The following is a 26,755-nucleotide window of genomic DNA, read 5'->3' as shown; positions in this document are numbered from 1 at the left end:
TTAAGGTTGTAGGTGTGATGCAAACTGTTATTTATAAATTTAAAAATGGAATATATCCACATTCCAAACAACTTTATCACGTACCGTCCTGTTTTATATATTTATATATAACCTGTTTTATATCAGTGACAAATAAAACCTTGTAAATTTGCTCATCTTTGTTTCTGTAATAAAGTTATTAGCAGTTAAGTGGTCATGTAGAATTTATTTATCTATCCGTATATCCTCTGTGTATGTGTATGCGAGAGAGAGAGGGAGGGAGGACTGTTTGATGCCACAATATCTCGATTTCATTTGAGTAGTAATTTCACTCTTTGAAGTGGTGTAGCACGGCTGGTATTACAAGTATATAAAACCACCAGCTTTTTATATTTCCTGTGTGTTTTGGGAGTGTATGAAGTTTTTGTAAACTTCTCTGTGTCTGTATTTCTTCTCAGCTTGCCTAAGCTAATACTGTGAGGTTTCAGAAAGGGAGGAATAGTTGACTCTTATTTGCTAAAGGGCCCCAAAGGACAGATTGGTGAAACTAATTGGGAGAATCCCAAGATTTAGTTGGATAAAAGCAGTGATTTTAAAGATGCCAGTTCTTGGGATTCCCTGGTGGCGCAGTAGTTGAGAGTCCGCCTGCCGATGCAGGGGACACGGGCTCGTGCCCCGGTCCGGGAAGATCCCACGTGCCCCGGAGCAGCTGGGCCCGTGAGCCATGGCCGCTGAGCCTGCGCGTCCGGAGCCTGTGCTCCGCAACAGTGAGAGGCCACAACAGTGAGAGGCCCGCGTACCGCAGGAAAAAAAAAAAAAAAAAAGCCAATTCTTTGACTTGCTGACTTGGAGTATCAGAGTGCGTGTGTGCGTGCCTGCCTCTGTGTGTGTGTGTGTGTGTGTGTGTGTGTGCCCTTTTCTTTATTAGAACTTACCAGCGTAGAGTTTGACAGTATTTTTAAGTAAATGTCTTTTAGGTGTTTTGGTGATCATTTTATTATTGATTGTTGTTAGGGCACTAGCTCTTGACTGCCTTTGGTAGTTGGAAAACAGTAGTCTAGAGAGTACCAAAAATAACTCATTTCAACCCAAACAGACACTTGCTAGCTTTGCCAGCCGCCATGAGCTGATGTGCTTCACAGTTGCCCTCCCTCTGGCCTCTCCTAACCCCCGGTGGAAATTAGAGTGATGAGCGGTGGAAGTCAGCATCATAGTGAGTGATAGAGGAGAGATTCCTGTAGAGCAAGAGCCATTGGTTGTAAACTCCAATCAACTGGTGTCCTTCTGCCATTCCCACCCCGACCCAGCTTCACCTGCCAGGTTTGTTCTAGAGATCAATTTGGTTTTAGGCAGATCTTGGGGCCATTTTGGTTTTATTTAGGTGTTAATGCAAGGAAATGATTGACTTTTCCTGCACCGATTAAACACACACACAATCTGTCCAGCTTCTCCACTAGAGGTGAAGCATTTTCCTCGTGCCTAAAAAGTTCCTTCCCCACCTGTGCCACCTGCATTCCCTCGTCCCCTTCTCCATGGATGCTTGGTGAAGGGAGGGACGCTTGCAGAGACAGCCGAGGCACGCTTGTGGAAAAGCCTCATTATAGAGCTCATGTGTCTGAATATTGTACAAGTGACATGTTCATCTTGATTTCCGCCTTCCTAGCTTTTAGAATACATCTGTAAAGTAATAGCAAGATGATTGCGGGACTGGAGGAGATTTGTGTATCTGATACTCAGAAGATGCAATGTTAGTGAGTTCGAAATAGTCAGAGGCTGTGAATCTCAGGGGCTCTGTGTCCAGCTCCCGATGCCCACAAGCTGGGCTGGTCCTCCAGGTGCCGGGGCTGCCCTCCCCGCCTGCAGGGCCGCTCCCCGGAATGAAGCTAGACTGAGGCCCACCAGGCCAGGGTCTTGAGAGAGGGATTCCTGTCTGGACCAGGTATGTAATATCTCTTTTCCATTCCTCCTTCTGCTTTTGGAAAACAAACAAACAAAAAAACTATTTAGAAAGCAAAGTGGGACATTTAAAACACTGCAAACAGTTTGGGAAATCCAACTGCCTGATGTGATTTCTTTTTAAAAATATCTTTCTTCTGGTGTAGTTGTCTATTTTCTTATGATGTATCTAGAAAAAAATTCTTTGTGATCAGTTTTGTTCTTTTTCCCTCTCTCCTCCTCTGTTTCATGTATTTGGCTAATTTTTCAGATCCTTTTCTTTTTTTGGCTGTACCCACTTGCGGGATCTTACTTCCCTGACCAGGGATCGAACCCATGCCCCCTGCATTGGAAGCGTGGATTCCTAACCACTGGACTGCGAGGGAATTCCCCAGATCCTTTTCTTAACAGTTTTAAATTTTAAAAATCCCCCTTGATGTTTTTAGATTATAAATTATAGAATTTTAGGACAAAAAGGGCCTTTAGGAATCGCTCACTTGCTAAGCATCTTGTTGTGGTATGACGTTACTGGCACTTGTTAGAATAACTTTTCTTTGTTTTATTTGCTTTTTCCAGTTTCACCCAACTTCTCCTGTGACTTCCTTTGACAGGAAGTAGAATTAAATTAAGTGTCTTTTTCACGCTGGGTATGGTGTTAGGTGCATTTTATATGTTATCACCTTTAAGCCCAACAAGACTGGGAGAAGCCTGTTTTACCTCTAGTACGTAGGTGAAGAAACTGGCAGTCAGAGATGACAAGAGGTTTATTCCTGGTAACACCACAGTAGGGTAGTGGTGTAGACAAGATCCACACAGGCGGATCCCTTTGTTGCTTGGGAGCCATGTGTGGGGTTGCATTCTGGAATTCTCCCTGGGAAGCCCTGTCATTGCCTCTTGCCCCCTCACTGGTCAGAGTCAGTGAGGAGTGTTTGCCTCTCACTGTTGACAGTCCCAGGGAGCATGAACCTCAGAAAGCCAGACTCTGTCCTGGGGCTTTGATGGGAAAATAAGAGGAGGGATCGGGAGAACACAGTCTCCAAGGGGCTGCAGTTTCTAGCGGGGGAAGCCTGGGGTAGGGGGGGTAGCTGGAAGGGGTGTGGGCATTGGGTGGGTCCATAGGAGGAGCTGGCCTGACAGAATATGTGTGTGTGTGTGTGTTGTGTGCTTGTGTGTGTGTATGTGCACAAGTGCGAGGTTTCAGCACCTTTGTGCCCCGCAGGACTCATCCTTTCCCTCCTCTGCCAACCTACACTGCATTGGCCAGCTTGTGCTGTCCTTTATAGTTGTGTATTGTTTGTCTTCCTCTGGAGGTTCTGCACCCTAAAAAAAGGACCCTGCCTTGCGTCATGGTTACAGGTGTTGTTAAGTGGCCTGCTTCAAAATGAGGCACGACAGCGTTATTCCCTAGGTCAGCTGTCTCCCCACCCTGTAGCAGGGCAGCGTGGAGGGTAGGGCCTCTCCACTCAGGAGGTGGCAGGTTTAAGGTCTGAAGGGTAGGGACCTCCCTTGGGAAGTACTGGGTTGCCACAGGGTCCTGGCATCCAGGGGCCTCGATGCACAAGGAAGCGACTCAAAACAAGGAGCATCCTCAGAGCCTCGTATCCCTCCTGGCATCACTCCAGTGCCCACGTCTCTGCTTTGTTCTGTTTTGATCCTTTCATTTCTACCTTAGTACGTCTGATATAAAATGCTTCCTTCGGACTAAGGAAAGTACCATCAGACAGTGGAAAACAAATAGCCATGTGTGATTTTTTTTTTTTTTTAAGATGAAATTTGCATTATTTCACAATTTGGCAAGTACTCCCCCTCACAGGGCAGGGCCTGCGTGTTTTGGAGCTTGATGTCAAGGAAAGCGGGCTATTTAATATTTTACCATCATGATCAGGAGAGCAGTGTTCGTGGAGCTTTTATTATGTGCCACGCATAGGACTATCTCATTTAATCCTTGCAACGGTCCTGTGAATCAGGTATTATTATATCACTCCCATTTTATAGATGAGGAAGTTGAAGTTCAGAGGAGTTAAGTAACTTGCCCAAAATGCCCAGAACAGAAAAATGGCAGTGTTGGGAAGCTAGGAAGGAGATGGGGAATTGAAGGTACATGTATACTAAGTAATCTGTAGTAACACATTCTCAAAGCATGGAGTTAGGAGCCCGTGGGATGATTTAGTCCGACCACCTAATTTATAGATGAGAAACTTGAGACCCAGGGAGGGAAAGTGAACTGGACATACACATTGACTTTCAGAAGCAGTGGTATTAGGTGCAGCTCAACAAATACTAGCACGTGTACTCATCGCTGATGGGCATACTTACTCCAGTGAGCGTCCGTACCTCTTCCCTCCCGCATCCCTGCAGATGGGCCCCTTTCCTGCCTTGGAGCACTTGACTTAGATCATCATTGGCATCCCCTCCCCAGTTCCACAGGACCCAGCCCAACTCTCTTAGCGCCTGAAGACTCCCCTTACCTGGTTTTAGGTTCCCAAACTACAGGAGCTTTGAGTCTGAACCCTGGGTTCAAGTGCAGAAGCTGTAGAGAGGGACCAAGCCAACAGTGGCCTGTGTTCTTGTAAATAAAATACTATGGAAGCACAGCCATGTCTGTTCATTTACATCCGTGGTTGCTCTTGTTCTGCAACGGCAGAGGTGTATAGTTGCAACAGGGATCTTGTGGCCTACAAAGACTAAAGAAAAATTTTTTTTCTTTGGCTGCGTCGTGTGGCTCGTGGGATCTTAGTTCCCCGACCAGGAATTGAACCCGTGCCCCCTGCTGTGGAAGTGCCAACTCCTAACCACTGGACCACCAGAGAATTCCCAACAAAGACTAAAATAGTTACTCTGATCCCTTAAGAAAATGTTTACCAGTGCCTGCTCTAGAAGAATCAGTTAATGTTAAACCTCTAAAGCGAGACCACCTCAGATCTACCTTTCTGTGTTCGTAAGCTTTTGCTATAAAGTTTGGGGTCAGTGAGGGGACAGCAGAGTGAAGGGAGTGGCCTATGTCCAGCAAGTTCCTTCAAGTACCTTAATCAGTAGGTCTTAATACAAAGACTCAAAGGTTGTATGTTCACCTGAGCACTGGATTTCTCCCTGCCTCCCAAACTTTGACCTAGTTACTCAAATCAAACCATTATTCTTCTCTTTTCTTTACCTGCCACTTCTAATCCATCGCCAGGTCCCATTGCTTCTCCAGATTACATCCCGAAGGTGCCCTCTCTTCTACGTCACTGCTGCCACCTGGGCACGTCGGGCCTGGGCTGTGGCATCAGCTCATCACAGATCCCGGCAGGTCCTCTTCCACTCCCAACCCTTTTATTTTTCACACAGCAGCAAGTTCCTGTCTTCCAACTCACAGTTCTCTTTATTTCCTTCACAGCAGGCAGTACAGTCTGTCATAATCTTGCTTATTTATTTCTTGACTTACTTACCGTCTCCTTCCCCCTCCAGAATCCAAGCTTCAAGAGAGCAGTTGCCTTATTGTATTGTTCTGTATTCACTAATGTACCCCCATGGTGCCTGGCATACAGCGGGTACCATATGGGTGAGGGAACGGAAGAGGGTGGGTGGTGTTGGAAACATCCGTGGAAATGGCATATCAGAAGCATCAAAAGGGATTGTTTGGGATTGATGTGTACACACCGCTGCTATATTTCAAATGGATAACCAACAAGGACCTAGTGTACGGCACAGGGAACTCTGCTCAATATTATGTAACAACCTAAATGGGAAAAGAATTTGCAAAAGAATAGATACATGTATATGTATAACTGAATCACTTTGCTGTGCACCTGAAACTAACGCAGCATTGTTAATCATTATACTCCAGTACAAAATAAAGAGTTAAAAAAAAAGTGGGGGGCATTGTTTCAGAGTCACCAGAAACACGTATCCAGCTCCCTGCTCCATTTTGCCATGGCTCCTGCCTCATTAACCCCCATCCCCAAGCATGGTCCCTCCCCTGTGAATTGGGGCTCACATTGAGGGAGTCCTCCGTTACAGCTGGGAAAGGGCTTTATCCTTCAGCAGTGACGAGAAGGAAGAAAATGGAAACCATTGCTCTAGAACAGTGTTTACTACCCGTTTTGGACCCAGATCCCCAGTAAGAAGTGTATGTTACTTTGTGATCCACCGTACACCGACACGCAGGCGTACTCACACACACATCTCACAAAATATTACTTTAGTACAGATGCTTTCTAAGCTGTTCTATTTGGCTCTCGTCCGTTCCATGCAGGCAGTGCTGCTTGCGACCCATTACACTGACTGCGTGCCCCATTAATGTATCATGGGCCACATTTTGTAAACAATGTTTTAAAATACGGTTTATCCTCAGGGACAACCTAGTGAAGAGACCCGCGGTGAAGGCCCGATGTCCGGCAGACTGACCAGTGCTACCATGCGGGTCTGCAGAGTTCCGGGAACAGGGAGAAATTCATGGGCTGCCAGGGATGCCCCTGGATCCAGACCTCTCAGGGAAAAACAGGTTATCCTTAGAAGTTAGATTTAAGATTTAATTTAGTTGCTATTCTTATCTCTCTCTTTTTTTAAAGCCCTTCTCACTAATCAGTTCTTTCTATAATATAGGTTCTCCTGGGCTTTTTTTCGTGCTATGTACTGATATTTTTATTGCTAACAAGGAATTGTCTGTTATTCCCCAGGTGCTTTTTAATTAAAACAACAACAACTTGGCTTCATCTGTATGTTTTTACTCCTCTTTCCTTTTCACATTAGTTTTCTCAAACTCTGTGTGTGTGCGCACACACACCCGTGCTCATGTAAGAAAGATCTTCCTTCACCTCTCCCTTCCTTCACAGACATGTTTTTGTCTTAAATATATATATATTTATATATATATATAATATATAAAAATGTGTTTATAAATATGCATTTTATATATTTATAAATATAGAAAATATGTATATTTATATATTTTATAAAAATATATTACCTATATAAATATATATAAATATTTTTCAAAGATGAAAATATGTCTGTGAATAGAAATCTTTCTTCCCTTATTATCTTGAATCCCCTAACATTTAATGGTGCATGAGCCTCACAGTTATTATGGTTCAAAAAAAGAAATCCATATTCTTTAGATGAGATGCAGATAATTCTAAAAGCTCTGACCCTCAAACTTATTACACAACTCTAATCAAATTACACCCTTTTCTCCCCTGTTATGGGCATTAAATGTAATTTTTCCTGGCCAAATAAACTTGAGCATTCTCTGCTCTGCATAGTTCCATTTTAAAAGTTTTCAAGTCAACCTTTTTACTATTCTGAACTGTTACATGAAACCAACGAGAATGCTTGCAAATAAGATGCGGTGCCAGCCTCTTTCATGCTCCTTCCAAGCTCTGCCTAGAGCTCTCCACTGGAAAATCATTGGAGGGATTTGAGGGATCTCCAGTGTCCCCATAGGTGTGTCCTGAAGATGCCCTTTTGGCTTATTTTTTTCTCTCTGGAAATTCTGAGTGTGAGATACTGAAATTGGTGTTTGGTCTGTGAAAATCTATCACAGTTCCAGACCACGCTCACCGTAAAATGCAGAACTGATCAAGGTAGGAACCGTGATGATCCCAAGCTCAGGCACATTGCCTGCAGTGAAGATACTGTGAATGTGTGCTGACCAAGTTTGGAATTAAACCTTAGCTTGGTGATCACTGTGCAAAGACCCGAGCAAAAGAAAACTTCTAGTAGGGAAGTCAGAATTGGCTTCCTGAGCAAGGGAGAAGTAACATGGAGTGAGGGGTTCATAGAAGGGTGATGGGGGGGTGGGGTGGAAATAAAGTGGGGCGTCTTAGAGAGTAGGAAAGCTCTCCAGAGCGCCCTTGCTGAGCCGGGACCAATGGCACTCCAGTAGATTAATACTTAGTCCTCACGTGGAAGGTCTGCTTGCTGGAGGCCCCACCCACTGCCTCTGTTGGAATTTGGTGATTCATGATGGGAAAATCGGATGTGGAAAGCATGGTGCAGCCAGCTTTGCCTTCTTTCTTCTGTCCAAAAGGACCTGTTCGTTGTCCCCTCTGCCCTCCGCCATTTATCGAATGCCTGTACATTCTCCACTGTTCTAGGTGTTTCCTGTCATGCTGTACCGCACACCTGTCTCTAAGGGGGTCTTTATTTTGCCACTGAGGAAGCCTGGACTTTCTAGGGGACCCTGATTTGCCCAAGGCCACACAGGAAACATCTGTCTGGCTTTAGAACTCCCGTTCTTACTGTAGCTCGGCCTGCCTCTTGTACCTGGATCACTTACCTTGCGATCCTCCCCGCACCCCAATCCTGCGGGGTTTCCCCCTTTTTCTTCTGGTAAATAGTAGTGTAGTATAATAAACAAGGTGCTAAGGATTAGGAGAAACCGCCTTCTTGGCTTATTGTTATTTCCCTTCATTTGTTTGTCATATTTTTATTCCCTGTAAGATTAAACGGCCCTACCCTGAAAGCCACCTTGATGAAAACAGAAGCCCCGTGTGGTTCCCAGAGCCAGGGTAGTCTCATTGCAGAAATCTGTGGGTTGCACATGGGCCCTGACCCTCCAACTAGCTAGTTGGGAGCCTTGTCTTCAAGGGGATTGGAAAGGGAGTCCCACTGGCACAGGGCTCGACAGGGAGCCTTTGATGGACTCAGGCCAGGACCCGTGCTGCCGAGCAGGTGACTGGCTTTTGTGGTTTGCTTTACGTTATCCAGATCTGGTAGTTACTGGTCTTCCTCCACGCCTCTCAGCATCTTGGCTTTTGCTTTCTTCTAAAAAGCGTGCCGCACAGCTTTTTTCCAAAGGACAGAATGGAAGGTCCAGGGCTGATCATTGGTGGCCTGCCTGCTTTACCCGGAAAGTGTCATTAGTCCCCCTTCTGGGCTTGAAAATGTACGCGTGGAAGGAAAGACCACGTAAGGGTGTTGAGTTTTCTAAAATTGAAATGTTTCATTTCTTTAAACATCCGGGTGGTTAAACTGGGAGCTTTGGTGTTTAGCCCAGGCAGGTTGGCCTGACTGGGACTGTGTTTGGGGTCAGGCCTGCACTTGCGGGGCGGGTGGGGGGAGAAATGGGGGAGGGGGAGCAGAGGCTCTAGCCCCGGATCTTGGCTTTGAGCAGTTCCCTGTGCTGAGTGCTCTGGTGGTGTTGATAGTGAAGAATTTTAAGGGGTTCTGTGAATAAGTTTGTAAGTAAACTATCTGGTAAACTGATGACTGAAATACAAATTTTTAAAACTTTAAAGATTTTAGGAATAATTTATTTTTAGTTCTCCTTCTAGGGGATTTTCTTGGACTTTGCCCCCTGCATAATAGTTAAATGATTTTCTTGTTTGCTTTCTAAATCTTCCTGTAGTATAATAGTTGTGAAAATTAGAGAGTCGTTGGCTGGAAGCATGGGGTGGGTGTGGGTTTATATAATTTGACTTCTTTTCTCTCCAAATCAGTAAATGTTTACAAATGACCTTATCAGGCAGCTCGGGTACATTCGGTCACTTGAAAGCGAGCAGTCAGAACAGTGACTGCCCATCATATCAGCCTGCCGCCAGATCCAGCGGGCCTCAGAGGCAGATCTTGCGTTTGTTTTATAAAATGCTGTGTGCCCAGAACGAAAGCGTCCAACTGAAAGTGGGCCTCTGAGCAAGTCTCCCTCTTTCCATGGAACCAGTTTGATAAAATTTGTATTTTAAAAGTGTCTGACTTCTGAAGATTCAGGTCTGGAGCAAAATCCAGAATGGAGGATATCAAAAAATAAGTACTGGATTCTGGCTAAGGTTTACCACTGCTGCCTGAGTTCTTTTGTTTCTTTGGGAAGGTCATTACAGAATTCCATTGGAAGCTTAAATAATGTCATTCTTTTGGACATTAGGACAGGACAAAACAAGTGGATTACTTTTCTGTTTTTTTAAAGTGGCACCGACGTAATATGGTTTGAAAACATAACCCTCGAATTTTTAAAGCAGAGACAGAGTTTTGAGGGTGTCTCTGCCCTCTTTTTCTCTCAACCCTTGATACCTGACAAATTTAAAACTCACTTTTTAAAGGGGATACATATGTTTTTCAAAGTTGACACTGAAAAATCATAAGGGAACTGAGGGTTTTGGTCAGTAGGATATGAAAATTAACAATATTATTGTAGCAACATCACCTGGAAATAACATATTCATTTTGTTAAACTTAACGTGTGTGCACAGAAGCGCATTGCCTGGTGGTCCTTTGTCAGAGGACAATAGTACAGTAGTTAAGGCTGGCAGACAGTTAACAAAGAAGTGAGAGGCTTTTCAAAATAAGTAACTGTGATGAGAGTTATACATCTACTTACTGCACGGTAGGTACTGTCTCTATATTAATCACTTCTGTATTTTATTGTTCTTTGCAGAGTATCGGGAAAGGGTCATTGTGGTGCATAGACCCAGAGTATAGACAAAATCTAATTCAGGCTTTGAAAAAGACACCTTATCACCCACACTCGAATGTGTTCAATACACCTCCCGCCTCTCCTCAGGCATATCAAAGGTAAGCCATTCAGACTTCTTTTGTTTTGGGGTTGGTTTGTTTGTTGTCTACTGAAGTTGCATTATTTTGGCAGAGACAGGCACTGAAACTAATTTAATAGGCTGTATGATTTGAAAAATAACTGTAGATAAATGAGAAAGAAGTTAAGTATTCTTGGAGGCATATCCAGTTGTTTTTTCGGCAAACCTTACCGCTTCTGCTGCTTGGGACGAATGTGTCTCCTTCCAGAAGGCTTCATGGTGGGTGAAATAATGTCTTCCTGGGTAGAAACATTTACAAAGGAAAGTTGTCAGCTTTAACATCTCAGAGTGTGGCCGTTTGCAGGGATGAGAGTCCAGGAGCGCGTCGGGTAAGCGATTGCAACCTCCCATCCTCCGAGCCAGAGTGTCTCCAGGTGTTTCACTGAAGGATGCACAGCGTTGTTGCCGCTCGCCGTCTCCATGTAGGCGGTGCTCCAGAGCGATCGTTTCGTTGTGGTTACTTGGTGTTTGCCTCTCCAAGGAAAACTGCAAAGAGCAGTAGAGGCTAGGATTGCCCCTCACGTGCCCATTCGCTTTGAGACAGTGAGGTCATGGGTGCCATTTTTACAGAGATAGAATTGGAGGGGAGGATATGCAACCTGTCACTCAAAAAAAAATAGGTTACTATTTTTAGTATTTTGGCTAAAAAAATAGCCCTATAAAACAGAACCAATTTTTAAAATTGATTTTCTCTTGCATAGTGTTTGGGTTTGAAATCTATCCCTCAACTCTACAAAAAAAATTTTTTTTCTTTAACGTATAGAGATGTTTCTATTGTTACCAGTCAGTTAAGAGAATGATCCTTGGACTACAAGTTTACGTCAGTGAGGAAAGGCGTGAATTCATAGATGTCGGTAGTTTCACAGTCTGTGTCATTGCAGATTCTTTCCCTAGCCTGGTGTTTGTTCTGCAGAAGGGAGCACAAAGTGATCCTCTGAAACAGCATTAATGAAGTTCTTGTACATCTCAGTTGAGAAGCATTCCATCACAGGGCTTAGACAATCAGTCTTCAGCAAGAGACGGGGAGGAACAGCTGGGCTCTCTGAGAAGACTGCTGTATGTCTGCCTTCGCTAGGCGATTAGCGTGATGGTAGCCATAGCAACTGCAGCATCTCCATAGTAACACGTAGCCGAGACAGGTGCAGTTGCATCACAAGGCTGTTTGTTGCCTGGCAAAAGGACAGGCCATTAGTACTTAGATATGGGCTGTTGCCTTAGAAACAAATAACCCTACATAGCAACTACAGTTGGCTTGAAAGATTTGGGGGCCAAAAAGGTTGTAGCAGCTTTTGTCTATGTTCATAAAAATCAGTGGAAGCATACTTTATTGGAAATGACAACTTGAGGTCATATAGCTGTAGGAGATAAAATGGGATTTTCCAAAGCAGCCCAGCCAGCATTGTAGAAATGTCCAGAAGGGCAGAGCCATATGCTTGGTTTTCTCCTTGTGGCCGTAACCACTCCTGAAATGGGAGAAAACTGGGTTTGGAGTGGAGACTTACTGATGTGCAGGGTTGATGGGGGAGGGGATGACCCTCATTATTGGAATAATTCCCAGATTCTCATGTTCCTTTGTCATTCTGCTCCCCTCACCCTCCACACCCCACAGAAAACCCTTCACTTTACTCCCAGTTTGTACCTCGGAAGTATTTCGTATCCTTTTGCTTCTAAGAAGTTAAGAACATAAGTGTTATTCACTGGGTCACATCACTGGTTCATTTAGGCCAGTATTTTGTTGCCAAACGCGACCCCAAGGGAAACACAGTAATTATTTAATAATTTGAAGGATTAGAGTAGAGCTCTAGAGGTTGCAAGAGGAATGCATACTCAGGCGAGAGACTTTATGAGCTGGCCTAAGCCTAATGACTTCATTTGATTTTTTAATATAGGAATAAAAATGCAGATGAACTGGAACTTTTGTAATGAAAATAATTTCCAAACGAAAACTTCAGATCCCAGTATGTCACATCCAGTTCCTCTTCTCCCAGTTGACTGAGGGGAAAAAAAAAGTTTCTGCCTCTACGCATGCGGGAGCTTAGATTTCACCTCGGTAAAGATTACTGGATGTGGAGTGAGAAGACAGAGCAGATTTCAGCCTGCCTCTTCCATGTCTTAACTCTAAGAACAAGTCACTTTCTCTTTCCCGGGGACTATAGTTCCTTCGTCTGAAAGCTTAGTATCCTGTAGTGTGTAAAATTGTACTAAGGGTCCTAAATGCTGGATGATTGTATAATATTCGTATAGCTGACAGTGATGTAGTCGGTTCCGTTCTAAGCCATCGGGCCACTTGTGGACGTGACTTAGGGAAGGTGGAAGTGGGACAAAGCGAGTCATTAAACAGGGACCACAAATGATGACCTGACACGATCTGGCTGGGTCCTCTGTGATGCAGGGAATCACCTGTCTGGCCCGCAGGATTGCTGTGAGGGGCACCTGGGAAGCGCTTGGCTTTCACAGAGCTGGTACTTAGCATGTGGAAGATGATGATTATACTAGATGGGTGGTTGTTGCTCGTACTTGCAGGTGTGCTTGGCAAGTAGTGCTCTGAACCAAGCTGCAGGTGGCTGGAAACTCTGCAGGGAAAATGAAGCATCTGAAAACACTGACCCCGAAACCTTGTTCACGTCCAAATATGATGCTCAGTACTGCCACACGGAGATTGTGCCCTGTTTTCCAGTATACCCTTTTGAATATTTGTTAGAAGCATCACTGTGATCTGTCTTCATCTTCACTGGGTGCTGCACTTTGTTCTTCCTGTGGCCGTGTCCAAATTTCCCTTTTTTAGAAGGACATCAGTTATACTGGATTAGGGGACTACCCTATTCAGTATGATCTAATCTTTTTTTTTCTGTGGTACGCGGGCCTCTCACTGTTGTGGCCTCTCCCGTTGTGGAGCACAGGCTCCGGACGCGCAGGTTCAGCGGCCATGGCTCACGGGACCAGCCGCTCCGCGGCATGTGGGATCTTCCCGGACCGGGGCACGAACCCGCGTCCCCTGCATCGGCAGGCGGACTCTCAACCACTGCGCCACGTGGGAAGCCCAGTATGATCTAATCTTAACTAATTACATCTCCAATGACTCTATTCCCAAATAACATCACATCTGAGGTACTGGTAACCAGGACTTTAATGTGAATTTTTTTTTGTATGTTGGAGGGGGAACACAAAATTCATCCCATCGCAACCCTTTTCTTAAGTAAGGCATTTCACTAATAAAAATATGGAGAAGCAGAAAGTAAGGAAGTGTTCAGAAAACAAGGATGTAAAAAGCCTACCAGAGCCAACCTGAATTTGCTCCCAGTGGCCAAAGCGGGGACAATATGAACAACAAATAAATAACATAGCATTGGGATATAACTCCAAATATAAAATACATGTCTGTGAATCCATACTGATATAAATAAATGCTCAAATAAATAAATGAGAGTAGAGACAAATTTCCCATACGGAAGAATTCTAAATAATTTATGTAGATATTCATCCATTCAAGGAGTGGGAGTTTAACTCCCCACCCCTTGAGTGGCTGCACTTAATGACTTACTTCCAAAGAGCGGTGTGGAAAGGGGGTGGAAAAGGAAGTTTATGGTGGAAAACCTGGCAAACACTACCTTGGCCAGGTGGTCAAAGCTAACAGCATCTGTGATATGAAGTTGACAAGATGTACCCGTGATAACGATGTCAAGAAATTATCACTTCACCTTTGTTGTCCTCCCCCCCCAAATCCCTAACTTCTCTGTAATCAGAGAAAAACATTAGGCAAGGTTTTGTCCCCAAGGTGGTGCGGTGGGGGGGGTGGGAACATTCTTAAAAATACCCGACTAATTGTCTTCAAAGCTGTCAGGTCATCAAAAACAAAGAAAGTCTGAGAAACTGTTACAGACCAGAGGCTACGAAGACATTGTGAGACATGGTGACTAAATGGGTAATGGGATCTCTTGGATAGGTTCCTGGAACAGAAAGAGGACATTAGGGAAAGACTAGTGAAATAGGAATAAAGTGTGCAGTTAATAGCAACGTATCAGTGTTGGTTCCTTAGTTGTGACAAATGTACCATAGTAACCTAAGATGTTAACCTTGGACAAACTGAGTGTAGGGTCTGTGTGAACTCTGCACTGTCTCTGTAACTTTTCTGTTCAAGAGAAAGCAGTCCCTGATGCGCAGACTAGTTGAGTTTATCAATTTAAAACAACCATGTCCCTTTTGTTGTAATGGAAAGTGAAAATCACTGCATCGCTGAGCAGTTTGCCCGACTCATTTGGAGTCTGTCTCTATCATGTTACAAGACAACTGAAGAGCTCTTGCTTTTACCTCATTCTCCCTAGGATCTGCTGAGCCGTACAAGGGGCTGGGCTGTAAGTTGGCTTTTACAGTTCTTGGAACTCTATTTCTGTGAAATGACGCTCAACTGTGCTTGGTAGGGTCCCCGAGGTCAAGCTGCCCATGCCAAATCAACTTTTTGTTCCCAGCTTTTGCCAGTGTGACTTTCAGACTCTAGGTCTGGAAAGAGGAGGGAGGATGGTGTAGTTGGCTTTCTTGCCCATACGTCTTCAGAAAAGTCCTATTATCTGGTTTAATGGTTTTGTTGCCTGTGCCCCTCTTTCGTAGACGTGGGATTTCTCATTAATGGATATGCACATTTTAGTGCTTTTGATATAGATATTGCCAATTTGCCTTCCAATTTTAGACTCTGTTCCAATCTACACTCCCACCAACTTATTAGGAATTTTCCCTTTTCTAATCTTTCTCCGTGTCTGATGGTTAAATAAACAGCTCCCCAGTGGGTGACCTTGACTTTTATGATTTTGATACTTTATAGTGGGGGCCCTTAAACTTGACAATACTCAATTCACACCCCTTAAATAGTGGGCACCCCAAAACAATGTTTATGACAACAGATTGTTTTCAAAAGTTATGTATAGGGTCTTATGTAGCATCCTCTCTGGGATAGGCACCAATCCAAAATCAGTTTACAGAAAAAAAGTTTCAATCATCTCTCACCATAGGCGGGAACAGGTTTTATGATGAATCAAACAGGATGGTTTATAGAGAGTTTCCTGGATGATCATTTTTTCAGAGAAGGGAAATTCAGTAAAATATACCTAATTTGGGAGCCAGAGCCACTATAGTTTTATGCTTCCTTGGTACCTCCAAAGAAATCTCAGCATCTTATATGCCTCTGGTCTATGTGATGGGGCAGCCATGGTTGGGCTTTAGAGGAACATAAACCCTGATTGAGGGGACTTCTGTTGCCCAATGCACCTTTCACTTTTTGCTTAAATATCTTTAAAAATAATGACAGCGTATTTTATATTTTATATAAAGTATTGTAGCCTAACATGTACAGAGTTAGAAAAATCCATAAGACTTTTTTTATTTGCTGATCTAGGTCTGAAGATTTATTTTTTGGATGACTTTAAAGTTTACAGAGGCAAAACATTTCAAGAAAGTTTCTGTCGCTCTCACCTATTTTTTTTTTTTTTAAAGAAAATTCCGAACATTTAAGCTTATCATTTAGCTCCTTATTTTCTTTTTGCTTCTTCAGAGCAGTTTAATGAGCCGATACGTTAATGGCCTCTCCAAAGGTTTTGGCCTTTCAGATATTGAGGGTCTTAATGAAAATGGCTGATTTTAGTGCTGACTCACCAAAAGGTTTTATTTTTATCCTGCCTGCTGCCCTATTCATGTGCTTTGAGCTTATTCTTTATAATTTTTAAAAATGCCTACATAGCAGAACAATACTGCTAAGGATATAGAAATTGTACAGGGTGGTCAGTATATGTTTGAATTAAGGAAATCATCAGGGATTCCTCACCAGGTAAGTAAGCATTGGTCGAAGGAGAGACCTGATGATGGCAGATGGGGGATTGCATTGGGAGGAGGTAGGGCAAGGTGGGGTGTTCAGGGAACTCATCCTTTTAGACAATTAAAAGATTAGAAAATCCTTACAATGTTAAGCTTGTTAACATAACCATGTTAATTCCCCCACTAAAATGCTGAATTTGTACACAGCAAGGAATAGCTTATTCATTGCTTGGATAACATCCAATAATTTTTTAACTTATAAGACATCTTTCATTCCAGCTATTCAAAGTGGTATGCATTTAATTGTTGGCAGAAGAACTGCAAAGCCAAAATAAAATCAGTTTTAACTTGTATTAAAGGGGTTTGTTAGATCATTGTGTCATCGCAACTTTTAATTCAGTCAAGTATAAAGAATAAATGTGAGGATTTAGATTAGTTACATCATTATTACACATTACACGCCTTATATTTACTTGTAAGCGACATATTTGATGGAAACCATAAATAGTTTTTTAAAAGCTCCTCATATACAATACACTTACTTGTGTAAGTATAATTAAAAAGGGTGAGGTATTAGGTATTTTGAAAGCATATGTGTTAAACTGCAACATTATGCTTAATTTTTTAAAGGACAATATTCTTTTAAATTTTAAAAATCTTTTAAAATCAGTGTGAAGCTTCATTGTGCTAAATATATTGAAGGATGTGCTAAATTAATTTGGTAAAATGAATATGGGATTGAATGACAAGATTTTAAAAAAACAAACTGTTTTGTTAAAAAGTTGGAGGAGACATCATAGAAAAGGCTTACAATTGTAGGGGTTCACTCATATATAAAAAACAATGCTCATTTACAGTGTGAGCTTTAAAAATCCATTAGTTAGCTATGATTTTCTTTGCATATCAAATCATATTGTCTATTGACTTCCATTCTTTTTTCTGAGTTTGTCTCGGAATATTTTTAATCTCAGCATTTTACCTGCAGTATGCTGTCCATTGTACATTTCATCCTCCGTTATTTTATTTAAATGGAAAATAGTCTCTGTTATCTTTGAGCTCTTATGTACTAGGTGTATCGTATGAATATAGTGCCCAGTCATCCAATTTCATCCTGTTTTCACACTCACTTTGAAAGTTGAATGTTTCAGCAGCTATCTATTTTACTCAGGTGCGGAGTGAAACTCATGGCCAAGAGAGAGCCAAGCTGAGTTCTTTTTCATCCTCTGAACTCTTGGGGTGCCCTCAGTCCCTGGTTGGTATTCTGTCAAGCAGAAGTGTTAGGATCTCTTTAAATCTGCTACTGATAAATTTCTGTTGATCTAACTACTGAGATAATGGGTAACAAAGGGGTTCTGTGTCCCTGATTCCTGGTTAGAAAGTTGAAGTGTTGATGGACTCGGCAGGAGTCTGGGGGTCTTTACCGATTTGCTTCCTGTTTATTTGCATCTCCAAATAGCCAGCGAAGGACCTGGCAGATTCCTGGTCAGAGCATCTTAGGGGCCGACCTGCATTCTGCACGTTTGTCAACCCCCTCACCTTCTCGGAGGGGGAGAAATTGATCTCCATGTTAGAAATATGAAAGAGCTGTCGAAAACGCATGGAATCAGTGATGTACAACATGAGACAACAGACTGCACACTCTGTTTTGCAGGAGGGTAAAATTGGCACATTAAAAAAAATTTTTTATTGGAGTCTAGCTGCTTTACAATGTTGTGTTAGTTTCTACTGTACAGCAGAGTGAATCAGCCACACATATATCTCCCCTCTTTTTTGGATTTCCTTCACATTTAGGGCACCACAGAGCATTGAGTACAGTTCCCTATATAGTAGGTTCTCATTAGTTATCTAAAAATCGTCAAATTTTTCATCACAATAGAAAATTAAAAGCAGCCACTGCCATTTGTAAGACTCCTCTTTCTCCAACTTCTGGTTACACTAAACACTCCTGGATTTTATAGGCTAAAAAGGAGGGGGATTAAGAAGTAGAGGCCTAATATAATTAGATTAGACAGTAGAACCCATCATTCACAAAAGATTTGAGGAAGGAAGAATGGGGGTGGGGAGAATTCGTGTACTATAAGCGCGTCAGCTGTGAATTAATGTTGGTCAAAAGCGTACTGTAAGTAGTTTCAGGTTATATTAATAAAAGGTGAGTATTTGAACAAGTGATATGATGACCAGTAATTCCCACTTTCAGTGTAGACCAGACCTCACTGCGATGTTTCTGACCAGGTGGGAGGGGGACTTTAAGATAATGAGAAAAGCGGTGAGGCTGGTGGAAGAGCTGGAAATGTGTGATCTGGAGAAAATACTTTCAGAAGATCAGCATGCCAGCCGTCTTCAACTTCTGCTAGGAGGGATTTGGGTCCAGTGGGTTGAAGTTATAGAAGGAAAGACTTGGGCTCACTTAAAAAAGATCTCTCCAACAGAACAGCATCTAACAATGCCAGACACATACCAGGATCTGGGTAACTGTTTGGGTGGGTAAGTATTTGGGTGGATGGGTAACTGTTCGGTTGGGTAAGTGTTTGGGTGGGTAAATGTTTGGGTGGATGGGTAACTGTTTGGGTGGGTAAGTGTTTGGGTGGATGGGTAACTGTTTGGATGGGTAAGTGTTTGGGTGGGTAAGTGTTTGGGTGGATGGGTAAGTGTTTGGGTGGATGGGTAACTGTTTGGGTGGATGGGTAAGTGTTGGAGTGGGTACGTGTTTGGGTGGGTAAATGTTTGGGTGGATGGGTAACTGTTTGGGTGGGTAAGTATTTGGGTGGATGGGTAAGTGTTTGGGTGAATGGGTAAGTATTTGGGTGGATAGTTAAGTGTTTGGGTGGGTAAGTGTATGGGTGGATGGGTACATGTTTGGCTGGGTAACTGGGTGGATGGGTAACTGTTTGGGTGGGTAAATGTTTGGGTGGGTAAATGTTTGGGTGGATGGGTAACTATTTGGGTGGGTAAGTGTTTGGGTGGATGGGTAACTGTTTGGGTGGGTAAGTGTTTGGGTGGATGGGTAACTGTTTGGGGTGGGTAAGTGTTTGGGTGGATGGGTAACTGTTTGGGTGGGTAAGTGTTTGGGTGGATAAATGTTTGGGTGGATGGGTAAGTGTTTGGGTGGGTAAGTGTTTGGGTGGATGGGTAACTGTTTGGGTGGGTGTTTGGGTGGGTAAATGTTTGGGTGGATGGGTAAGTGTTTGGGTGGGTAAGTGTTTGGGTGGGTAAATGTTTGGGTGGATGGGTAACTGTTTGGATGGGTAAGTGTTTGGGTGGGTAAGTGTTTGGGTGGATGGGTAAGTGTTTGGGTGGGTAAGTGTTTGGGTGGATGGGTAAGTGTTTGGGTGGGTGTTTGGGTGGATGGGTAAGTGTTTGGGTGGGTAAATGTTTGGGTGGATGGGTAACTGTTTGGGTGGGTGTTTGGGTGGATGGGTAACTGTTTGGGTGGGTAAGTGTTTGGGTGGGTAAATGTTTGGGTGGATGGGTAACTGTTTGGATGGGTAAGTGTTTGGGTGGGTAAGTGTTTGGGTGGATGGGTAGGTGTTTGGGTGGGTAAGTGTTTGGGTGGGTGGGTAAGTGTTTGGTTGGATGGGTAAGTGTTTGGGTGGGTAAGTGTTTGGGTGGATGGGTAAGTGTTTGGGTGGGTAAGTGTTTGGGTGGATGGGTGTTTGGGTGGGTAAGTGTTTGGGTGGATGGGTAAATGTTTGGGTGGGTAAGTGTTTGGGTGGATGGGTAACTGTTTGGGTGGGTAAGTGTTTGGGTGGATGGGTAACTGTTTGGGTGGGTGTTTGGGTGGATGGGTAAGTGTTTGGGTGGGTAAGTGTTTGGGTGGATGGGTAAATGTTTGGGTGGGTAAGTGTTTGGGTGGATGGGTAAGTGTTTGGGTGGGTAAGTGTTTGGGTGGATGGGTAACTGGGTAGATGGGTAACTGTTTGGGTGGATGGGTAAATGTTTGGGTGGGTAAGTGTTTGGGTGGATGGGTAAGTGTTTGGGTGGGTAAGTGTTTGGGTGGATGGGTAAATGTTTGGGTGGGTAAGTGTTTGGGTGGATGGGTGTTTGGGTGGGTAAGTGTTTGGGTGGATGGGTAACTGTTTGGGTGGGTAAGTGTTTGGGTGGATGGGTAACTGTTTGGGTGGGTGTTTGGGTGGATGGGTAAGTGTTTGGGTGGGTAAGTGTTTGGGTGGATGGGTAAATGTTTGGGTGGGTAAGTGTTTGGGTGGATGGGTAAGTGTTTGGGTGGGTAAGTGTTTGGGTGGATGGGTAACTGGGTAGATGGGTAACTGTTTGGGTGGATGGGTAAATGTTTGGGTGGGTAAGTGTTTGGGTGGATGGGTAAGTGTTTGGGTGGGTAAGTGTTTGGGTGGATGGGTAAGTGTTTGGGTGGGTAAGTGTTGGGTGGATGGGTAACTGTTTGGGTGGGTAACTTTTTGGGTGGGTGGGTAACTGGGTGGGTAAGTGTTTGGGTGGATGAGTAAGTGTTTGGGTGGGTAAGTGTTTGGGTGGGTGTTTGGGTGGGTAAATGTTTGGGTGGATGGGTAAGTGTTTGGGTGGGTAAATGTTTGGGTGGATGGGTAACTGTTTGGATGGGTAAGTGTTTGGGTGGATGGGTAGGTGTTTGGGTGGGTAAGTGTTTGGGTGGATGGGTAAGTGTTTGGGTGGATGGGTAAATGTTTGGGTGGGTAAGTGTTTGGGTGGATGGGTAAGTGTTTGGGTGGGTAAGTGTTTGGGTGGATGGGTAGGTGTTTGGGTGGGTAAGTGTTTGAGTGGATGGGTAACCGTTTTGGTGGGTAACTGTTTGGGTGGGTGGGTAACTTTTTGGGTGGGTGGGTAACTGTTTGGGTGGGTAAGTGTTTGGGTAGTGTGTGAACCAGCTACTCCTGGGATGCTAGTCAAGTTGAGATGACCAGCTGCCAGGGTCCCTTGAAGAGATTTAATTATTGCTGGGAGAATTGCAAGGTCGTCCCTTCCAGCTCTTGCAATGTTGTGTTTCTAAGTCTGTTGAGCTGCCAGCACGGGAGAGTAATGGAATATCACTTGGTAGCGCGGTGTTTGTAGTTCTCCAAGCCCACAGTGTAGGTTGGAAACAAAACACAGGGAAGATATGGCTTTGTTACTCAGAAATGAGAGGTCAGATTCTTCTCTTGAAATTGTTAAGTCCAGATTTCAAGGCCATAATGGGACTAATTTAGTTACTCTTCATTCTGTGTCACCCAGTATTTTGATTCCTGCCCTATAATTACCTCTCTTGTTTTAGTGACACTTCTTTGCATTTCCTTCCGTGTGAAGAAAATTATCACTGCGGTGTTTTGCCAAGCAGAAGATCATTTCCAAAAGCTGTCCATCAAATCATCCAGACCTTCCTCCTATTGTTTATCCACTGAATTAATGAGAGCAACACCCACCCTTTGTATAAATCTCTGTGAAAGAGCCAAACCCCTGTCCTTATTCTGTGGTATCACATGTTTTGGGCCGGTCTCTGGTCACATTCTTAACCTTCTGTTTTTTCTTACGTAAGGGCCACATCGCGTTATTTGTCAAACCATCTTTGAGACTCTGCTGTGTATGTGAAAGGTGCAGGAAGAGTGTGAGAAGCGTCACACGTTAATCCCACATTAATTGCTAACTCTTGCTGATTTTTCATTCATCTGGAGACAGCATCCATAAACCCTTTAGACACATTTCTTAATCCTTATCTTCTTAGATTGAGTTGCTTAATCACAGTAGTCCAAGTAGAGACTTGTATACGGTGTGTTTATCTACTTTAAATGGAAGCTTTTGGTCAAAGTCTGTTAGCCACCCATATCTCTCTAACACACTAGTACCCCCCCACCCCCCCACCCCCGCAAACACACACCGCCACCCACCCCCATCTAGCTTGGCAAGAATAAAAGTGAGTGGAAAAAAAAACATTCGTAGGAAACAAGTAGGAGTTCAGTGGCTTTCTCTTCCTACTCACCCTCTTCTACCACCCATCCCCCTCCCCTTTCCTCCTCTTCCTCCACCCTCCCCTCCCCCTCCCCATTCCTCCTCTTCCTCCATCCTCCCCTCCCCCTCCCCTTTCCTCCTCTTCCTCCACCCCTCCCTCTCCCCCTCTTCCTTTTCCTCTTCCTCTTTCTTCTCTTCTCCCTCTCCCTTTCCCTCTGCAATTGTGGGACTTTCAGTGAAAGGATTTTGTTTAATGATAAAGAGAGCAGAGTTTAGTATCTTAGGATTCCTTTGACCTAGAAATTGACTCCCTCCTTCCCTCCCCATTTCCTTTTTTGCTTGTAGAGAAATTGAGGAACATAGAGAGATTCCCCCCCTTTTAAACTTTCCAGCAGAAAACCACTGGAAGTGGGTGTTCTGATGGGCTTTGGTGAGTTCCTCAGGCCCACAGCCCCCTGCCTGGCCTCATGTCTGCCCACACTTGCTGGGGAGTGGACCCTAGCTGGTCCTGCAGGCACATGGACGGGTGCAGTAGCTGTGACGTCCTCAGGAGGAAGAGGCAAGTCTGGAAGAACAGTAAGAAAGCAGAAAAACGAAGAAGAGCTAAAGATCTTACGGTCTCACAGTGGGGTGCTGGCATCCCCGACCCTCCCCACCTGTCAGAATCCTGCCCTGTGGTAGACCAGAAGTCACACAAGGCGACTTGTCTCTGATGAGCTTTGGTGCCCTTGGGCAGGTCCTTCTGCTTCCCTGGGCCTCAGCTCCTCATGTGCAACAAGGCACATCAGGGAGCACAGCCTGAGAACCCCACTTGACCATCCCCAGGCTCCCTCCCAGCTCCTGCAGGCTGACCACCATCAAACCAGGCCTAGAGCAAATCCCAGTACGTCTCAGAAAGATGCGGGTTAGAACCTTGCCTGGGCCACTCCCTATCTGTGTGATCTTGGCCAAGTTGCGTTTTGTCATTCCTGTTGTGGCATAAGAATACCTAGCTTAGGACTTCCCTGGCGGTCCAGTGGATAAGACTCTGAGCTTCCACTGCAGGGGACGCGGGTTCGATCCCTGGTTGGGGAACTAAGAAACTAAGGTCCCGAATGCTGCGTGGCGTGGCCAAAAAAAAAGAAGAAAAAAAAGAATACCTGTCTCAAAGGGGTGCCATGGGTATTAAATTAAGTAAAGGACTGTATCAAATGCATTTGTGCCTGGCCCATGGAAAATCAATGCATTTTAATTTCTCCTTCTTCACCTTCGCAAGACTCTCTTTTGGTAATTGTACAGTCTTGTTTTTACACATGCTGCATACCAATTTGGCCCCTAAATATTGGTTTGCATTGTAAGGCCTCTTTTTATATATTATCTTCCGTAGTTGCCACTAGATTTAAGATCTGTGAAAACCAGGATTCTTTAGTTCTCTTTCCCTGCGCTTTAACCCCGCGTGCAGGTGTTACTCAATAGGTGTTTATCAGTGATTTCCCTTAGATGGCAGGGTGTGGATTATGAGAACAGAGCAAAACACATTCTTCTAGTTGCTCAGGGATGCCCCGGAATAATTGTAATGCCCTCCCTCCCTTTACTGTCCTGAGGCAAGGGACATATGGGTGGGGGGGCAGCTCACTCTGTATCCTTTCCCTCTGACGGTAATTGAGCGGGTTTGTAGTGTTGGTGTCTCTGACCTTCCGTCTCCTTCCCCATGTGTCTGCCAAGGCCCTGGTGTACCTCTGGGTATCACAAAGCCTGACCCTTTGGACCGGGTCATTCTCGAAGCCTCAGAGACCCACCAGGTGACTCTGTGATGGAAAGGTTACACATTCCAGGCTGTTGACTCCAAGGCACCAAATGTTGTCAGAGGACTAAACATTTTGCGGCTGCCATAGAAAATTCAAATGCATGTAAGGTGGTGCCAGCCAGGAATTGCTCTCGCTTTGTCTCATTCATTATTCCTTTGAAAAGAAGCCTCCCTCTGCTCCTTACTGAAAGGAAACTTCCTCTGAACACTTACTGCGGAACAGAGCTCTTGAAAGGTAAGGCACTTGGGCTCCCCCTTCCTTAATCATAATGGGAAAAGTTTTCACCGCAGGCCGGCCAAAACACTCAGTTGTGTGCATTCTCTACCAGATACATAATCCGTGTTTAAATCTCTTGGCAGTAACTCATTAGTTTTTCCCCCTACATTCTTTTCTTCTTTGATGAGAACAAAGCCCGTCTCCCCCCTGCTCCAGATCTTGCTTCTCTCTCCCAGGAAATCTCACTGTTTCCCTTTCATCCCTCAAGAAGAAAGTCACCCAAATGTTATCCCTCCCTCCCTGCTAAAAGATGATCTTGATTCTTTGTACTTGAAAATCTGGGTTCAGAACTCACAAATAGGTGATACCACAGGCCCTGGATTCTGCAGGAGGTGTTCTGGCCATACATCGTGGCCTGACTCTGAGGACCCCCTCACTTGAGCAGTGCCTCCTTCAAGCTCTGTAATGGGCTGTTCTTGAGAAAGGCAGGGTGGGGCATATGGTAACTCCAGTGGAATTTTATTATTTAAGCCCTTTGAAGTTCCCTCTTTCTAACCCCCTCTTACCCTCCCCTCTTAGATGCGGAATATTCTGTCATCACTGGTGTTGAAGTCAAAGTTATAGGAGAACCACCGTGAATTTCTCTAATACAACAACTCTTTGATGCAGAGTCAAACAAAAATCTCTTTCCACCCGATATTCCAGACTTCTATGAAAAAACTATGTAATGGATGTGAGCTCTTTAGCACTATAGGATTACAGGCAGAGCTTGGAGATATTGTGGGTTTGGTTCCAGACCACTGCAATAAAGGGAATATTGCAATAAAGTGAGTCATAGGAATTTCTTGGTTTCCCGGTGCATATAAAAGTTATATTTATACTCTGCTGTTGTCTAGTAAGCGTGCAATAGCATTATGTCTAACAACAATGTATATACCTTAACTTAAAAGTTCTTTACTGATAAAAAAAATCCTATCATTTGAGTCTTCAGTGAGTCATAGTATGTATGAACATCAAAGATCACTGACTATAGATCACCATAACAAATATAATAATAATGAGAAAGTTTGAAGTATTGTGAGAATTACCAAAATGTGACACAGAGACACAAAGTGAGCAAATGCTTTTGGAAAAATGGCACTGATAGATTTGCTCAATTCAGGGTTGCCACAAACCTTCAATCTGTAAAAAATGCAATTATCTGCGGCATGCAATCACGTGAAGCACAATAAAATGAAGTATGCCTATATAAAGAATTCAATTAGTTCCTCCTGCATTGAACCCTAAATCAAGGCAGAAAACCAAGCATTTATTGAGCATCTACTATGTACCAGGCTTGGTATTAACAGACATCATGTATGCAATCTGTCTTAATTCTTATAAGAATGTGATGAGATTGATTTGATCACTGTTTTACATTTTAGAGAACTGAGGCTAAGAGAGGCAGTCCTGTGCCTGCCAATGGCAGGTCACCCAGGTCACTCGTGAACGACTGAGCTGGGACTTGAGCCAGCAGTCTCTCCCTGTTGGGACTCCAGAGACTCAGCTCTTCCCACCTTAGCTTGGCACCTTGTGGTCGCTTCCTTCTATGGAAATATTCTCCAGTATCTGATAGTTGGAGGGGTGAGCCTGGGAAAGGAAGACTGGCACATCAGTTTTTATTTTTAATTAATTAATTTATTTATGGCTGCGTTGGGTCTTCGTTGCTGCTCGCAGGCTTTCTCTAGTTGCAGTGAGCGGGGGCTACTCTCCATTGCGGTGCGCAGGCTTCTCATTGCAGTGGCTTCTCTTGTTGCAGAGTACAGGCTCTAGGTGCGCGGGCTTCAGCAGTTGTGGCACGTGGGCTCGGTAGTTGTGGCTCGTGGTGTCTAGAGCGCAGGCTCAGTAGTTGTAATGCACGGGCTTAGTTGCTCCGTGGCACGTGGGATCTTCCCGGACCAGGGCTCGAACCCATGTCCCCTGCATTGGCAGGTGGATTCTTAACCACTGAACCACCAGGGAAGCCCTGGCACATTCCTTTTTAAAAGGCATTTTCAGTTCTGTAGCGTAATGAGGGTGGGACAGATGGAGGTGAGAGCAGTTCAGAGGCCCCTGCAGTAGATCACATCTTTGGAGATGAAGGTCTGAAACAGCTTGCGAGGAGGGAACAGAGACAGTTGGAGGGAGATCCCTGGGGCTTGGTGGGGAGCGGGGTGGAGAGGCAGCTGAGAGGGGCCTGACTCGTGTGGATGGAGGAGGGCACCGCAGAGGGAAACGGAGAGGGAAGTGAGTCAGGGCCGTGGGGTGTGTGTGTGTGTGCGTGCACACTCCATGCTTGTGTAAGGATCGCTTCTGTTTTAGACAAAATAGAAAAGCAAATGTAGATGTGAGGTGGGGGAGAATCATGCAATATTTGCTCAAACTTGTGGCTTGAGTTTTATGATTTGGGAGATTATTTATACTGACTGATTAATAAGAATAAAGAAATTCAACATTCTCCCTATTAAAGGTCTTGCCTTGGGGAGTTCCCTGGCAGTCCAGTGGTTAGGACTCCACGCTCTCACTGCCAAGGGCCCGGGTTCGATCCCTGATCAGGGAACTAAGATCCCAAGTGCCGTGCGGCGTGGTCAAGAAAAA

At 44.3% G+C, this 26,755-nt stretch overlaps 1 protein-coding gene across 12 annotated transcripts in view; it reads left to right on the top strand.

The window, feature by feature from the left end:
* FOXN3 (forkhead box N3) overlaps nt 1-26,755 on the top strand; it is a 407,295-nt gene that overhangs the window by 211,697 nt on the left and 168,843 nt on the right. For 9 of the 12 annotated variants that reach the window (XM_089908097.1, XM_089908098.1, XM_089908095.1 and 6 more), the window contains 2 exons: nt 6,248-6,397; nt 10,268-10,404. In XM_089908097.1, the coding sequence (XP_089764223.1) occupies nt 6,248-6,397; nt 10,268-10,404 (287 nt within the window). The remainder of the gene's footprint in view (nt 1-6,247; nt 6,398-10,267; nt 10,405-26,755) is intronic. The other 3 variants (XM_089908102.1, XM_022576322.2, XM_089908103.1) reach the window with 1 other exon arrangement.

The sequence above is a fragment of the Delphinapterus leucas genome, chromosome 2, assembly GCF_059928025.1.
Source record: "Delphinapterus leucas isolate spDelLeu-1000000601 "Yukka" chromosome 2, BTC_Dleu_Yukka2, whole genome shotgun sequence".
Taxonomy (NCBI): domain Eukaryota; kingdom Metazoa; phylum Chordata; class Mammalia; order Artiodactyla; family Monodontidae; genus Delphinapterus; species Delphinapterus leucas.
The sequence above is the reverse complement of the archived record's forward strand: the minus strand, read 5'-3'. Positions and strand labels throughout refer to the sequence as shown.